The sequence below is a fragment of the Pseudorca crassidens genome, chromosome 10, assembly GCF_039906515.1.
Source record: "Pseudorca crassidens isolate mPseCra1 chromosome 10, mPseCra1.hap1, whole genome shotgun sequence".
Classification (NCBI taxonomy): domain Eukaryota; kingdom Metazoa; phylum Chordata; class Mammalia; order Artiodactyla; family Delphinidae; genus Pseudorca; species Pseudorca crassidens.
In genome coordinates this window covers 71,891,863-71,907,460 of record NC_090305.1, presented here as the reverse complement: position 1 = coordinate 71,907,460, position 15,598 = coordinate 71,891,863, and the positions used below count along the sequence as shown (strand labels likewise).

General features: G+C 54.1%; 1 protein-coding gene across 6 annotated transcripts in view; it reads right to left on the bottom strand.

Annotated features, from left to right (window-relative positions):
- Nucleotides 1-415: 415 nt before the first annotated feature.
- Nucleotides 416-15,598, bottom strand: part of PRKCD (protein kinase C delta) — a 33,322-nt gene continuing 18,139 nt past the window's right edge. For 3 of the 6 annotated variants that reach the window (XM_067754760.1, XM_067754756.1, XM_067754757.1), the window contains exons 5-19: nt 14,897-14,957; nt 14,562-14,724; nt 14,432-14,463; nt 13,191-13,276; nt 12,805-12,934; nt 12,055-12,155; nt 10,704-10,806; nt 10,432-10,529; nt 10,106-10,279; nt 9,719-9,810; nt 9,091-9,153; nt 7,933-8,071; nt 7,591-7,779; nt 6,866-6,994; nt 2,459-4,733 (exon numbers count right to left, since the gene is read on the bottom strand). In XM_067754760.1, coding sequence (XP_067610861.1) covers nt 4,575-4,733; nt 6,866-6,994; nt 7,591-7,779; nt 7,933-8,071; nt 9,091-9,153; nt 9,719-9,810; nt 10,106-10,279; nt 10,432-10,529; nt 10,704-10,806; nt 12,055-12,155; nt 12,805-12,934; nt 13,191-13,276; nt 14,432-14,463; nt 14,562-14,724; nt 14,897-14,957 — 1,719 coding nt within the window. In that variant the 3' untranslated portion in view covers nt 2,459-4,574. The other 3 variants (XM_067754759.1, XM_067754758.1, XM_067754761.1) reach the window with 3 other exon arrangements.

Sequence of the window (15,598 nt, the reverse complement as noted above, 5' to 3'; positions counted from 1 at the left end):
CACGGAGTCCTAATCACTGGACTGTCAGGGAATTCCCACATTTTAGGTTTTAATTGAAACTGCCAAGGTGCCCTCCTGCAGTCTGGTCAAAAGGCCCACGGGTTCTGATGTGCAGCTGACAGGCCCGCTATCCTGAGCATGTTTCATCCCCTTGAGGGGATGGGGTCACAGTGGCTGCTGTCTACTGAGCATCTACTGTGTCCTGAGACCGTGGGATGCACTTACAGAAATCATCCTAGTCCACAAGCATCAGCATAGCTACACGCGTACCTCGGAAATATTACGAGTTCGGTTCCAGACCACCGAAATAAAGCACGAGTCACAAAAAATTTGGGGTTTCCCCAGTACATATAAGTTATGTTTACACTATAATCTATTAAGTGCAATAACATTAGGTCTTAAAAAGCAATGTACATACCTTAATTAAAAAGTACTTTATTGCTAAAAAATGCTAACCATCATCTGAGCCTTCAGCAAGTTGTAATCTTTTTGCTGGTGGAAGGTTTTGCCTCGATGTTGATGGCTGCTGACTGATCAAGGTGGTGGTTGCTTGAAGATTGAGGAAGCTGTGACAATTTCTTAAAATAAAACAAAAATGAAGTTTGCCATATCAAATGACTCTTCCTTTCATGAATGATTTCTCTATAGTACACAGTGCTGTTTGATAGCATTTTACTCACAGAAGTTCTTCCAGAATTGGAGTCAATCCTCTCAAGTCCTGCCACTGCTTTATCAACTATGTTTATGTAATATTCTAAACCCTTTATTGTCATTTCAATAATCTTCAAAGCATCTTCACCAGGAGTGGATTCCATCCCAAGAAACCACCTTCTTTGTTCATTCATAAGAAGCAATTCCTCGTTCGTTAAAAGTTTTATCATGAGATTGCAGCAATTCAGTTACATCTTCAGGCTCTACTTCTAACTCTGGTTCTTCTGCTATTTCCATCACATCTGCAGTGACTTCCTCCACTGAAGTCCTGAACCCCTCAAAGTCATCCATGAGGGTTGGAATCAACTTCTTCCAAACTCTTCTTAATGTTATTTTGACCTCTTTCTATGGATCACAAATGTCTTAATGACATCTAGGATGGTAAACCTTTTCCAAAAGGTTTTCAATTTTTAGATCCATCAGAGGAATCACTATGTGTGGCAGCTATAGCCTTGTGAAATGTATTTCCTTTTTTAAAAAATACATTTATCTATTTATCTTGGTTGCGTTGGGTGTTCATTGCTGCACGCAGGCTTTCTCTAGTTACAGCGAGTAGGAGCTACTCTTTGTTGCAGTGTGCAGGCTTCTCATTGCGGTTGTTTCTCTTGTTGTGGAGCACCGGCTCTAGGCGCATGGGCTTCAGTAGTTGTGGCACATGGGCTCTAGAGTAGTTGTAGCTTGCAGCCTCTAGAGCGTGGGCTCAGTAGTTGTGGCCCACAGGCTTAGTTGTTCCGTGGCATGTGGGATCTTCCCAGACCAGGACTCGAACCCGTGTCCCCTGCATTGGCAGGTGGATTCTCATCTTTTTGCGTTTTTCTTGGCTGCACTGTGCAGCAAGTGGAATCTCAGTTCCCCAACCAGGGATTGAACTCATGTGCCTTGCAGTGGAAGCATGGAGTCCTAACCACTGGACTACCAGGGAAGTTCGGATTAAGTTCTTATATGGGCACAGTTGGTGGTGCTGCAAAACAATTACAATAGTAACATCAGACATCACTGATCACCATAACAAATATAATAATAATTTAAAGTTTGAAATATTGAGAGAATTACCAAAATGTGACACAGAAGCACGAAGTGAACAAATGCCATTGGAGAAATGGTGCCGATCGACTTGCTCCACGCAGGGTTGCCACGAACCTTCAATTTGTAAAGAACATGATGTCTGCAAAGTGTAGTACAGCGAAGTGCAGTAAAATGAAGTCTGCCTGCATCCCCATTTTACAGTAAAGGAAACTGGACCTCCGGGAGGTTGTCACTCACTGAGGTCACACAACTAGGGACATGCAGGGTTTGAAACCAGGGGTATCTGACAGCAGAGCCCTGCTCCTGCCCCCAGGCCCTCCTGCATCTGTGTTTGCTTGGCTCTGAGTGTGAGGCCTGGTACACATTTCAGGTGGAGGCCAAGCTCGCTGCTCTGCCTACACACCTACCTGGCAGGCGGAGGGCCGTCTTCCAGACCCCCAGTTCCCAGTGAAAGCGTGGCTCCGAGCCCAGCCACGAGAGGCATTTCCTGGGCCACCCGTCAGTCCTGGTGCCTATGCAACTCTGGGAACAGGCCTCGAGCCGCACAGCTTCCCAGGCAGTTTGGCAGCATCCCTGGCAGCTGCTTCCCCATCCCCCAGGCTTTGCCCAGCCCCATGGGGTACCGAGCATCAGTCTCTGAGGGATTCCCCAGAGCTGGGAGCTCCAAGAGCCAGTAAGGAGTAATGGTCCCGTTTTACAGATGAGGAACTGAGGCCTAAGGAAGAAACTCGTGGTGGTTACAGTGTGTGGGTAGCGGAGTAGAACTCACACTTCCGTTCTTCCCGCCACCCTCCACAGCCTCTGGCTGAAAAACGACTTAGTCTCCCAGCCCACGCAGGAGGAAATGGGCTCTGGCTGCATGGCTCTGCCTTGGAGCTGCAGGACGACGGGAGAGACTCTGAATTCACTCACCAACTGTAGTTCTGTTCTAAACACACTCTGGACCACCCCGGGGGCTTCTGGGGCCTGTGCAACAGAAGTAGGGAACAGGGGTCTCCAGGCTCCTCCTCTGGGCTCTCAGAGCCCCAGCATTCCCCAGCACAGCCCATGTCACGCTGTGTCTCCCTCCCGACTGTGAGCCCAAGGGGAAAAAGCCCCACTTCTGGGGCTTTCACTGCTGGACGCAGAGCAGGGATTCAAGTGTTTCCCAAGAGGATGGCAGGTGGAGAGGACAGGGAGACACTTAGGTCTCTCTGGGGAGGGTTTGGCCCCCAATCCCCGCAGTATCAGCCCCCCCTCATCTGGCACCTCTCCAGCTGTGGAAACTTGTACCTCAGCCCAGAAAAATGAACTTGCTGGAAGTCAGCTACTTGGATGCCAGGGCCAGCCAATCCGGCGCTGGGGGCACCTCGTCCACCACCAGGGACGAGGGCCGGGGGCTGGACCAGAGGGGCTGCAGGGAGGGCCCTGCCTGAGGCCTGTGCCCAGAGAGAGGCGGAGAGGAAGAAACAGGAAGCCGTGAGCAGGTGTTGAAGTGGTGGGGACAGAAAGCTGCACGCTCAGGGGGACACCGGCTGCCACCAGTTTCCTCGCTGCACACGGGCACACTGAGCAAGTCTCTCAACCTCAACCCGGCCACTCGGCATTTTCTCACTTTTTTCTCCTACCCTGCTCCCCTCCCTGTCCCCAGGTAGGAAAGAGCTCCTGAGATATAGATTCTAGAACTCAGACACAGACTCCTCTGTGGCAAGGGCGGGGACAAACATGAGATGAGGAGTTACACCGAGTACCACCTTGCTTTGTCCCCATTTTACAGATGAGGAAACGGAGGTTTCAAATGATTAAGTGACATCTTAAAAGCCGAATCTTTTGGCTACTCTGCGATTTGAATCCAGAGCTGTCTGAAGCCTGAGCTGTATTTCCATTCTCTCCCCTGTCCTCCTCCCCAGTCTGGGCTGGCCTCGACGACTTTGCTCACATCTCCCCGCCAGACCTTGCACTGTCCTGCTTTTCAGCGCTCGCCCCTCACTCTTCTGAGATAGACTCTCTGCAGCTGGTCCCTCCTCCTCCCATCACCCCACAGAGACACCTGGGGCTCCCTCAGCCACCCAGAAAAGTTTTCTGCTTTTGGCCCATGGCCCTGGAGCCAGAGGAAACCCATAAATACAAACACATTTGCATGAAAGCCCAGGGGTCTGCATCTGCAGCTAACAGCTCGGTTTAACTTCCAAGACAGAGCTGCCAGAAGTGGGAGCAGCAGCCACCAGCTTCCTGGGAGAAACGTGTCCTGACAGCCAGGTCAGCATCAGTTGGTGTTTATTTAGACACACAAATAAAAGAATCTGGCGTTTCAAACAGCTTGTGCTCCTTTTTTTTTTTTTTTTTTGGGTGGGGGGGTGGTGGGAGGTGGGGAGGGTGTGTGTCATATATATAATATATATATATTTTAAAAGATCATATCACCACATTTTTCTCTACTGAGCAATATATACACGCCTATATATATATATATATATATATATATAGGCGTGTATATATATATATATATATATATATATATATTTTACATATTTTTTTCAATAGATAACTACATTCAAGTAATGAAACACAGGATTTACAATTTCCCTCTGAGGGCAGAGGAAAAGCAAATTCACATACAATTCACAGAGGAAGTACCATGAAAGCCCAGCCAGACAGGAGCTGAGGCCTCTCTGGGGGACGAGGGAGACAGGCAGCAGCAGAAATTATGACAATCACACTGCTACTTATCGTGGGGGACAGGCAGGTGCCGATGAAGTGGGGGGCCCTGCCTGCTCTGCCTGGGCCAGGTCAGCAGGCCGTGCTGGCTGACCCAGGCTCCCTGGCTGGGGTGGGCTGGGGGCACGTGTCTGGCAACCTCAATTTTCCAGGAGCCTCTCGAATTTGGGGTTCACAAAGGAGAAGCCGGCAAATGCTGTTTGGTCCATGGAGTCGATGAGGTTCTTGTCGCTGTAGGAGAGGCGCGGCTTCTCGTTCAGGAACTCCTGGTCGAAGTTGTTGTAGTCTCCAGCAGACCTCTGCAAACAGAAGGCAGGGGTGTGTAAGCGGGACCCAAAGGGCAACCTTCCAATGGGTTCCCGACGTTCCAGGGACCCATTCCCGGAGCCATAATCCCTGTTGGGCTGGGCCAAGCCAGAGCTGTCCTTATTTAGAACAGAAAAGGGAGTCTTTCTGCTGGAAGGTGGATGCTGTTACCAAGGGAATGAGGGAAGCCAGCAGGGGGCCTGGAGGAGGAAAGGTGGGCATCCACCCAAGCAGGGTTCTAGAAGACCACAGCCCTGGGCCAAAGCCCAGCCACCACTTGTTTTTGTAGGTCCCACAAGCTAAGGCTGGCTTTTGCATTTTTAAATGTTTAGGAAAAAATCAAAAGGAGAATAACACTTCATGACATGTGAAAATTAAATGAAATTCAAAGTTCGGCATCCATAAATAAAGTTTTATTAGTACCCAACCACACCCACTCACTGACATACCGTCTATGGCCGCCTTGAGACTATCTGGCCTGCAAAGCCTAAGATATTTACTATAAGGCTGTTCACAGGAAAAGTTTGCCAACTCTCTGCTTCTGAAGGTACAATGAAAGAGTGATTGAAAGAGGTCTTAAGCTGGTGGCCCTCAGGCCAAACTGAGCTGCAGGTACAACCATTTTGACTAGCCATGGGTATTAATGGCATTTGAGCCAATATTTTAAAATTGGGCAATTTGGGGCTTCCCTGGTGGCGCAGTGGTTGAGAGTCCGCCTGCCGATGCAGGGGACACGGGTTCGTGCCCCGATCCGGGAAGATCCCGCATGCTGCGGAGCGGCTAGGCCCATGAGCCATGGTCCCTGAGCCTGCGCGTCCGGAGCCTGTGCTCCGCAACGGGGGAGGCCACAACAGTGACAGGCCCGCGTACCACCAAAAAAAAAAAAAAAAAAAGGGCAATTTGACATAAAAATCCTGGTTTCTGGCTTCTTTGAAAACTGACAGAGCAGAGCAGCCCTGGGCCCATTTCCTGGCACGTCCACCCACTCTTGGTGCTGAAACCCGCTTGGCCAGTACATCACAGGCCCCACTTCCCACTGACAGGGGCTGCCGATCAGCTGCCTGGTGTTATTTAAAATCAGTCTATCCCTCTTTCTATCAAAAGCGAGACACTGAAAGCAGGCTGTGTGATTTTACTACAGCTGGCCTGGCCTGGTAGTGATGTGCCCACGGCAGGAGGCACTGAGTTTGAGATCCCTGGAATGGGGGAGTGCTCTGCGGCTTCAAGACACAAACACGGGGGCACATTACACAGGCTGCTCAGTGGGAACAGCGTGTCCTGAAAGAGGAGGGGAAGCAAAGGAGAGAAAGGGGAAGGGAGGGAAGAGCTGCGATCAGAGAAGGGCCACAGAGCTCAACTTCTGAGAAGTCCAGCCTCCCTCTGCTCTCCTGCTGGCTCCTTGGTGGTTTCTCTAGATTCTAGGCCTTTATGCAAACCATCCCTCCTCTACCTGGAATACCTCCCATCTGCCCTTGGCCTGGCCGAGCTTCCCCAGCCCTGCAGACATCCCATTTCCTCTCAGACCCACCCCGATCTCTGCATCTTGGGCACCTGCCCACAGACCATCCCTATGGCAACTGATTGTGTGTGGCCTTGTGACATGTCTTGTACTGCTGTCATTTATCATAGATGACCATCAGTGTGCAAGTTTCCTATCTCTCTGAGGAGCTGGGGCCCCTCTAGCTCTGGGACTGGGCCTCCCACTTCGCTATGCAGCCCAGCACAGTGCTCTGCACCCAGAGGGTACTCATCATTTCCGATATTTTTTGGAAAATGGATTGGATAGATGGGTAGGTGGAGGGAGGGGGGCCTTAACTGTGATCCCCAAAGCATACTCCCCTGCACACAGTGGGTTTTAAAGAATGTATGCTAAAGGGTGGCTGGATCCACTGTCACCAATGTTTGTTGAATGACTGACTGAGGAGAGATGGTGAGGATACGAGGGTAGAGGCTGTGGCTCAGTGTGCCAAGGAGGTTGGGAAAGCAGATTTGCTAGAAGAAGGGAGAGGAGGAGAGCATGCGAATGATGCAGGAGAGAGGCAGGGCAAAGCAGGAGGAGTCCACTCCGGAAGGCAGTGAGAGAAAACATTGAGTGGGCAGCCCCCACTGGAGCGGGATCACGTACCACTTTGGGCTTGAAGGGCGGCTCCACTGCACGTTTCTCCAGCAGAGCCCAGTTGATGGTCTTGAAGAAGGGGTGGATTTTGATGTTCCCTGTCACTCCCAGCCTCTTGGTTGTATCCCGTTCAAGCAGCTGCAACGCAGCAGGGAACCTGGTTAGCACCCGAGGGCTGTAGGAAATGGGAGCCTCAGAAAACGCCAAGCAGGTCGAGGGGTGCCCAGCCTGGTCCAGCCCAGCCTGGTATCACAGCCCAGGGCCTCTGGGCCTGAGAGGTCCTCTCTGGCCTCTGGTCCCAGGTCCGGTGGAGAAATAGGGTGTGGACTGGGGCTGCCAGGACTCTCAGCTGGTGGGACTTGTGAGCAAAAGCAGTAGCTCTTATTGGGTGTTTACCATCTGCCTGGCATCATACACTTACGTTTTTTTTCCCCCAAAACTCTGTGAGAAAGGTTCTCTTCTGGCCTCATTTTGTAGATAAGGAGATAGACTCAGAGTTTAGCCTAAGGTCTATCTGTCTTCTGACCCCAAGCCCATCATTGCCAGGCCAGGCTGATTCAGTGCAGGGAACATAGACAGGAGGTCCCAAGAAGGTGGCAGGAGAGTGACCCCCCAATGTGTTAGGACCGGAGCACTGGTGAGGCTGCCATCCCTGAGACAGGAGGCTTCTGGCATTCCCGTGACCTGGTGTCTGCCAGCTCCTGCCCCTGCCAGCCCAGCCCAGGGGCTCCTACCTTCTCCAGGATGTCCTTGGACTCCCTGGTGATCCAGCGGGGATAATACGGTGAGTCCACACGGATGGACTCAAAGAGTTCGTCCTCATCGTCACCGTGGAAGGGGGACTGACCAATGAGCATCTCATAGAGAAGGACTCCAAAGGACCACCAGTCCACGGAGAATGAGTACTTCAGGCCCTGCAGGATCTGGGGCAGAGGGGGTGCCAGAGCTGAGGGGGCCCTGGAGCACAAGCCCCGACCAGCCCTCCTCAGCCTCTTGGCTGTGACTCGGACATTGCCACCCACCCCCTGTGGAGACAAGGTGTCGGCCAGAGGCAGGGCCGGGAGGGTGCCACTCACCTCGGGGGCGATGTAGTCAGGGGTGCCGCAGAAGGTGCTGGCCTGTTTGTCCCCAAACATGTTCTCCTTGCACATGCCGAAGTCAGCAATCTTGATGTGGCCATCCCGGTCCAGCATCACGTTGTCCAGCTTAAGGTCCCTGCGGGGAGGGGACAGGAAAAGGAGTCGTTAGGGTCCAATTCCCCTCCTCCCCGTAGTCCCCTCCCATGTCCCCATTGTCAGCCCGGAAAGCCTAGGACTCTCTCCAGGGTACGAGGGAATGAGGAAGAGGAGGGGAAAGAGGTGCTAAACACAGGTGCTTCCTGCAAGCCGCCTACTGTGTGCTGTGTGCTGGACACACACCATCCTACTTTCCGAAGCCCAAAATGAGGCTCAACGAGGTGGTATCACTTGCCTAGGGTCACCCAGCTACTCAGCTGTGGAAGCGCCCTGGACTCAGGTTTGTCAGACTCCACAAGGGCAGGGAGCCCATCTATTTTATGTAGGTAGTTGAGTAGATAACTTAGGCACACGGTAACAAGCACCAGAAAAGCAGAACAGCACAAGGCCCATCTTCCACTAACCTCGCTTGCCAGGCCCTCCCTAGACTGAGTCCAGGCACGGACAGCACATTACAATGTGCATCTCATGCCACCTTTTAAAGCCTGGTCCCTAACATCCAATATGCACTGTCCCATGGATTGGTTTTCCACTTGACAACATACCTTGGGATCATCCCACAATAGTACACACAGCACGGCCTCAGCCTTTCGGATGAGTACATATTAATCCATGGCAGGATGGAACTGTCATTTATTGGGTGAGAATTTATGAAAGCAGACCCCATTGGTGGAAGCTCAGAGTGCTCAGATGCAGCTGCAGAGGGAGACCGATGGCTCCAAGGAAGGGAGACACCATACCAGTCAGTGCTGCGCTCCCACCAAAGGTGTCGAGTATGGGCAGGGAGTTCCCAGTCCCTGGAGCTGTGCCAGCCTCAGCTAAGGGGCCACAAGGAATTGTAGCAATGGAGTAGGTGGTTTAAGCAAATATCCAACTAAAGACCAACTCCAAGAGGAGATGGGGCCACAGCTGGACCGGGATCCACTCAGAGCATTTCAGAGGATATGATGGGGTCGGGGCCTCCCCTCCTAAACACCCCCCACCTTCCGATCCCCGCACCTGTAAATGATCCCTTTCTGGTGTAGAAACTGTAGTCCACAGACTATCTCAGCCGCATAAAACCTGTATGAGACACACACACACACAAAGTGTCCTGAGATTTCTGTGAGCAGCCCCTGCTTCTCCCTGGGTCTTCATCCCCACCCCCAGGGACAGGAAATGCTGAAAATAACTCCACGGACAACCTGGTCCTGATCAAGCACATCTTGTATCAGGCAAGTAGGGGCTGGTAGCCAAGGCAGAAAAGAAAATTGTGAAGTAAAAAGCTCCAAATGAGACAGTTCTCTGTCCTAAGAGTGTATGCATTTATATAGATATGCCTGTGTGCACACACACACAGTCTGGGGGTGCATGCTAGTTTAGGGGCCACCCACCTGGGTCCTGCATTGTGCAGGATCACCCACCCGCTGAGGCCCAGGGAGGGGACAGGACCTGGCATGTCTAGGTTGTGTTCCCAGCCACAGCTCACCCCTCACCCCTAGCTTCCCACACGAGGCAGGGGACGGCCCTGGCCACCCCAAGTCTCTCCAACCCCAGCTCCAGCCCAGGCTGGCTTCACCAGGGGGAGGGAAGAAGGAATGGAAGGCAGATGGGCAGAGGGCTCTTCCCCCAACAGGGCCTCGCGTACGTGGCACGGTAGAGCTCGAAGCGGCCTTTGTCCTGGATGTGATACATCAGGTCGCCCCCATTGAGGAACTCCATCACAAAGAACAGGTGGTCCTGTGGGGGGAGGGTGGTGAGCAGAGGCACAGAAAGCGGCAGGCAGCTCCCTCACTGAGGACCACTAGGGACAAGCCCCAACAGGAAGCAGGGGACATCTGCCCTGGTGGATGTGAGGGGGGAAGAACAGCCCTGCCCTGAGGAGTCTGAGGAAGGGAGACTCAGCCTTGCCTTAAGTGGTCTGAGGAAGAAGACTGGGCCCTACCCTGGAGAATCTCAGTGGGAGACATGGCCTTGACCTGAGCGACTGAGGGGGGATGTGGGCCAGGGGCACTGATAGTGGGCGGGCCGGCACCTTGGTCTGGAAGGTGCAGAAGAGATGGGTGAGAAAGGGATTCTCCCCGGAGAGCGCCAGCACCCGCTTCTCCACCATCGTGCACTCCACGTCATCATCGATCAGAACCACGTCCTTCTTGAGGGCCTTGATGGCGAAGAATTCCTTTTTGCCCTTCAGCTCTGCGAGCAGCACCTGACAGATGGGCAGGGGAGGTTCGGACCAAAGGTCAGGGCGCACGGCCCAACCCAACCCGGAAGCACCCAGGGAGGGTGGGAAGCAGGTGCCCCTTGGCTACCAAGCCCAGGTCCCTCCGGCTGCCTGCCCCAGGGCCATGGGGCCCTCACCTTCCCGAAGCTGCCTTTGCCCAGGATCTTGATGAAGGTGAAGTTGTCAATGCTGCACTTGGTGCTGCTCTCCCAGATCTTGCCGTAGGTCCCAGTTCCTGCCCAAGAGACAGCTGCTTCAGACTCATGTCTCATGTCCAGAGGGTGGTCCTCCCTGGCTGGGTCCCTCCCCACAGAGGTGCCTCCTCTCCAGTTGCACTCAACTGTGTGGAGAGGCTAGGTCCCATGCTGGCGTGGGGGGGTAGGGGCTTTCCTGGAAGGAATGGGCACACCTTCACATGGGACATCATCTCCAGAGACTCCTGGCTTCTTCTCAAAATTCTGGTAGATCCCAACAGTCTCTGCAGTCTCGGAGTCCGACCTCCGGGCAGGTCTCTGGAGGGGGTAGGGGTTGGGGGGCCAGAGGTCATATCATGGTCAGAATTCCCAACCCAGAGGGAGGACCCCAACCATCCATGACTCCACCCTCAGTACCAATGGGGGACAGCAGGGGCAGAGCCCAGGACTCCAGGCGGTGCATGTGCACGCACACGTGTGTGAATAAGTGCGCACACACACGCACACACACTTCCGGCACAGAGACGCCTCAGTGGTCTGGAAGGCACTGACTACAAACAAGAGTTCTGGAAATTGAACCCTAACTTCCCAGCCACTTACTCAATAGATTTTTATTTGTGTTGCCTTCACTTGTTTTTTTTTTTCCCTCACTTGTGATAGATTCTAGAATCTCAAAGTTCTGTGGCCTCCTTCAAGCTCCACCCATACCCACACACAAAAAAAACATGTACACACTGGACTGCCCTGGTGGCGCAGTGGTTAAGAATCCACTTTCCAATCCAGGGCACATGGGTTCGAACCCTGGTCCAGGAAGATGTCACATGACACGGAGCATCTAAACCCATGTGCCACAACTACTGAGCCTGTACTCTAGAGCCCGCGAGCCACAATTACTGAAGCCCGCGCACCTAGAGCCCGTGCTCCACAAGGAAGAGTAGCCCCTGCTCGCCACAACTAGAGAAAGCCCGCAGGCAGCAACAAAGACCCAACACAGCCAAAAATAAATTAATTAATTAAAAAAAAAAAAGTAAAGGAGCAAAAAGAGATTTTAGGTAAACTCCTTTTTTTTTTTTTTTTTTGGCAGTACGCGGACCTCTCACTGTTGTGGCCTCTCCCGTTGCGGAGCACAGGCTCCGGACGCGCAGGCTCAGTGGCCATAGCTCACGGGCCTAGCCGCTCTGCGGTATGTGGGATCTTCCCGGACCGGGGCACGAACCCATGTCCCCTGCATCGGCAGGCAGACTCTCAACCACTGCGCCACCAGGGAAGCCCTAAACTCTTTTCTTTAAAAAAAAAAAAACCATATACACATAAAGGCTTTAGTTCCAAGTGTTCCAACCTTGCAGTCATCCAGGTTCACCCTCAGGAAAAGCACTGCTTGAATAACTAATTTCTTAGGAGAACAAGCCCACCACCCTCTAATGTCCAATCCTTGAACTGGATCTTCCAGAAGTAGGGTCTTATGTATAAACGCCCCTCACTGCAGTTCCCCAGGAGTGGGCATGAGCCCTGACTCGTCCCCAACCCTGCCACCCTCTGTCCAGGGTTCCCACAGTGCCTGCCCACCTGGGTGACTTGGTTCAAGGCCTCGGCCAAGAGCTTCTGGTTGATGCCACAGAGGTTGGCCACCTTCGTCTGGCACTTATGGTGCACGTTCATGCCACAATCTGGGGTGGGAGAGAAGCAGAGCCATCAGGGCCCCCGCCCAGGCAGGCAGCCAGCAGGCTCCAAAAGAACTGTCCCCTTGTCCCAGGCCCAGCCAAGGGCAGGGAGGGACGGAGGAGAGAGCAGGAGAGAGGAGGGCTTTTGGCAGGGTTTGCTGGGTTTCCTGCATTTAGAAAAAGATGCATCTGAAGCCATCAGGAGCACCTCAAATCTTTCATTATTTAAAGAAGAAAAAGAAAAAACAAATGTCTGGGACAAGCTAGACAAGTCACTTTTCCTCCAGACGTGTCTCGTTTCAGTGAAGCCTGAGGTGGGGGAGGGCCTGCAAGGAGCACGAGCTGAGCTGGTGTGAGAGGGGCCCTGGCCGGGGAGCACCTTCCGCCTGTTTTCCCCTCGGTGACTCTCTGGGGCCGACTCGACACCTGTTTTATACTTGAGGACGTGGAGCTCTCAGCAGTGGGGCCACCTTCTGATGGTCACACAGCAGTAAATGGCAGTCAGTCGAGCCAGTGGGGAGGGGCCAGGAGGCCTCACCCACGTGAGAGTCCCCAAGCGAGGGGGCAAAGGCAGCCTCAGCTGGTCTCAGCTTCTGGGGTCCGGGTGGGCCCCCCTCCCACTTCCGCCGCAGCCCCCGCCCTAGCCGGCACGCACCTTCACACTTTAATCCCTGCTTCACCAGCCCCCAGAGCAGGCTGCCGCAGTGGTCGCAGAAGGTGGGGCTCATGTAGTTATAAACCTTGAACCGGTGTGGCATGTCAATGTTGAAACGTTCTTTCTGGAACTAGGGGTGTGGGGTGTCACAGGTCAAGGGTCACATGCCAGCACCAGTCCCTTCCTCACCCCCTAACTCTCCCTGACCCAACCCCATGCGTGGCAAGATCCCCAAGAGGGCTCCGTGGGGACTGGGAAATCCAGGGATCCCAGGGGCCAAGCCAGGGGAAGGAAGGAAGAAGGAAAACGGGGAGGAAGGGTGACTCCACAGGGAAGGGGTGGGGAGAGCTCGAATCCCTCCCGCCCTGCCCTGGGCCCCGCCTCACTATGGTGTCCCGGCTGTTGGCTGCAGTGCCCGTACACCGGCCAATGATCTTGTCGATGCATTTCTTGTGGATGGCAGCGTTGCATTCTTGAGGCGGCCCAGGCCCAGGAGGGGGACGGGAAGGCCCCGGAGGGGCAGAGTCTGTGAGCTGGCGCCCCCCGGCCCAGTCCTGCCTTCCACACAAAGTCCCCGTGCTCCCCGACCACCCACACCCTCACCACATGGAGCCCTCGGCCTAGAGGTTGATTTTTCTCTCCTCCGGTCAGTCCCTGTGGGAGGAGTCTGGGAAGGATGGGGCAGGGAGGACAGGTCGATCTGGGCGGGTATCAGAGGTTAGGAAAGGCTCAAGGAGTCCCGGTGGGCAGGGAGGGGGGCATGGCAGTGAGAGAACTAGAGGCAGGGGAGCCCTCTTTGTGGCTCAGGACAGCAAACAGCTCTTAAGCTCTCTCACCGCCCCCCGCCACACACACACACACACACACACACACACACACACACACACACTGACAGATGCACCCCAACACAAAGGCACTCAGGTACACGTACACAGCATGTATAATGACAAACCTTCTTACATAGAATGCTTACCGGGCACCAGCCACACTTAAAATACAGCTTTACATATTTTATCCCATTTGATCTTCACAATGACTCTATTGTCCCTATTTTACAGATGAGGAAATTGAGGCACAGATAGGTTAAGTAACTTTGTCTAAGGTCCTACAGCTAGGAAGTGGTAGAGCTGGGATTCAGACCCAGGCAGGCTGGCTCCAGAGCCTGTGCTCACCACCACCGGTCCACACTGCCTCATGCATGCACCGACGGCCGTAGAGAAGGGTGTGCTCATACGTGTGTACCAGATGCACACAGCTCTCAACAGAAGCACACATGCAGCCAGGGATGTGCTGGCAAAGGTCTAACAGCCTCTCTGCAGGGAAAGAGCCCCGATGTGCAGCACTGGCAGATTCTGTGTACATACTCCACTGGGGCCTATTTCAGGCCGCCAACGTGATGTCACTGAACGGGAAGCGCTGGGAAGAGACACGCCGGCTCCAGCACTCACTGACGCAGCTGCCGTCCACACACACACTACCACATGGAAAGCCTCACGTGCACACACTCAAGCACAGGCTTCATCCAGACACACCGTCCCAACACAGGGACACAGGCTTCTCTGTGAAGGCACGCAGGCACATGCGTGCACACACATGTGCATACAGACTGGGCGGTGGAGACACTTACGCCTGCACTTGTAGCCTTGCTTGTTGAGACCCCTGAAAGGCAAGTGCCCAGGCAGGGTGAGTGAGAGGAAGTATCGGGGATGGGGGCCCTCCCTCACCCACCCCACCCCAGCGGACACAGCCAGTCTCACCAAACAAAGTCTCTGCACACAGAGCAGAAAGTGGGCTGTCCAAAGAAGGTGGCGATAAACTCGTGGTTCTTGATGTAGTGAATTTTGGCCTGTTTGATGGCTCCACGGCGGTTCATCGTTGGGAACTTGGCCCCGTCTTCACCCCGCATTGACTGCTTGCAATCTGGGGACCGGGTAGGAGTGAAGACAGCCCCAGCCCACGGGAGGGGCCACACCCCTTCAGTCCCTCCCAGGGCAGTCCTGGACAGAGCGCCAATGGAGGCTGCTTCCCTAAACCTCCGTTCTGGCTCTGGTCTCTGAACCTCCGTCCCCAGCCCAGGTAGGGAGGGGCTTACCTATGTCTTCCAGGAAATACTGCACAGACATCAACACCTTGGCCTGGGGTTGCAGGTCCAGCTGCAGGAGTGAGGGTGGGGGAGTCAGTGAGGGCGGGCCTGGGCCAAGCCAGACTCAGAACCCGCCCCCATGGTTGGTCCCTGAAGGGCCAGGGAGTCCCAGCGCCTAGCCAGACACCTGTTTGCCCAGAGTGGGCAGGGCCCCACCTGTGAGTCCCGCCCCCAGCCCTCACCCAGGAGTATTATTACATTTGGGGAAGTAAAAGGATCCAGCCCACACCCAGCTTGGCCACATGGCCCTGGGAACAGAGTGGGAAGGGAAACTCCCCGCCCCCAACCCCGGCTGCCCACTTTCACAAGGATCTTAGAATGGAGGCACTGCATCCCCCCACACATGCAGACACACAGACACACGCCTACTGACACAGCGTGCTGGTTCTCTCTCTCTCTCTCTGTCGGGGGCTCTGCCTGTCCAGTCTCCTCACACAGACTGGCTCGTCCTAAGGGCAAGACCCTCAGCTCCCCCAGGGCCTGGTGACTGACAGTGTCCCTTGGGGTAGTGGACAGAGAGCACAACAGGAGCCTCTGCCTGATTCTTCAAGGGTGGGTGCAGCCCTGGGTCAACCTCTCTCGGCCCAGTTCCTTCACCCCTCACTGGAGGCTGAGTAGAGTCTCCATGGTCACAGGTCTTTCCTGGCGGGG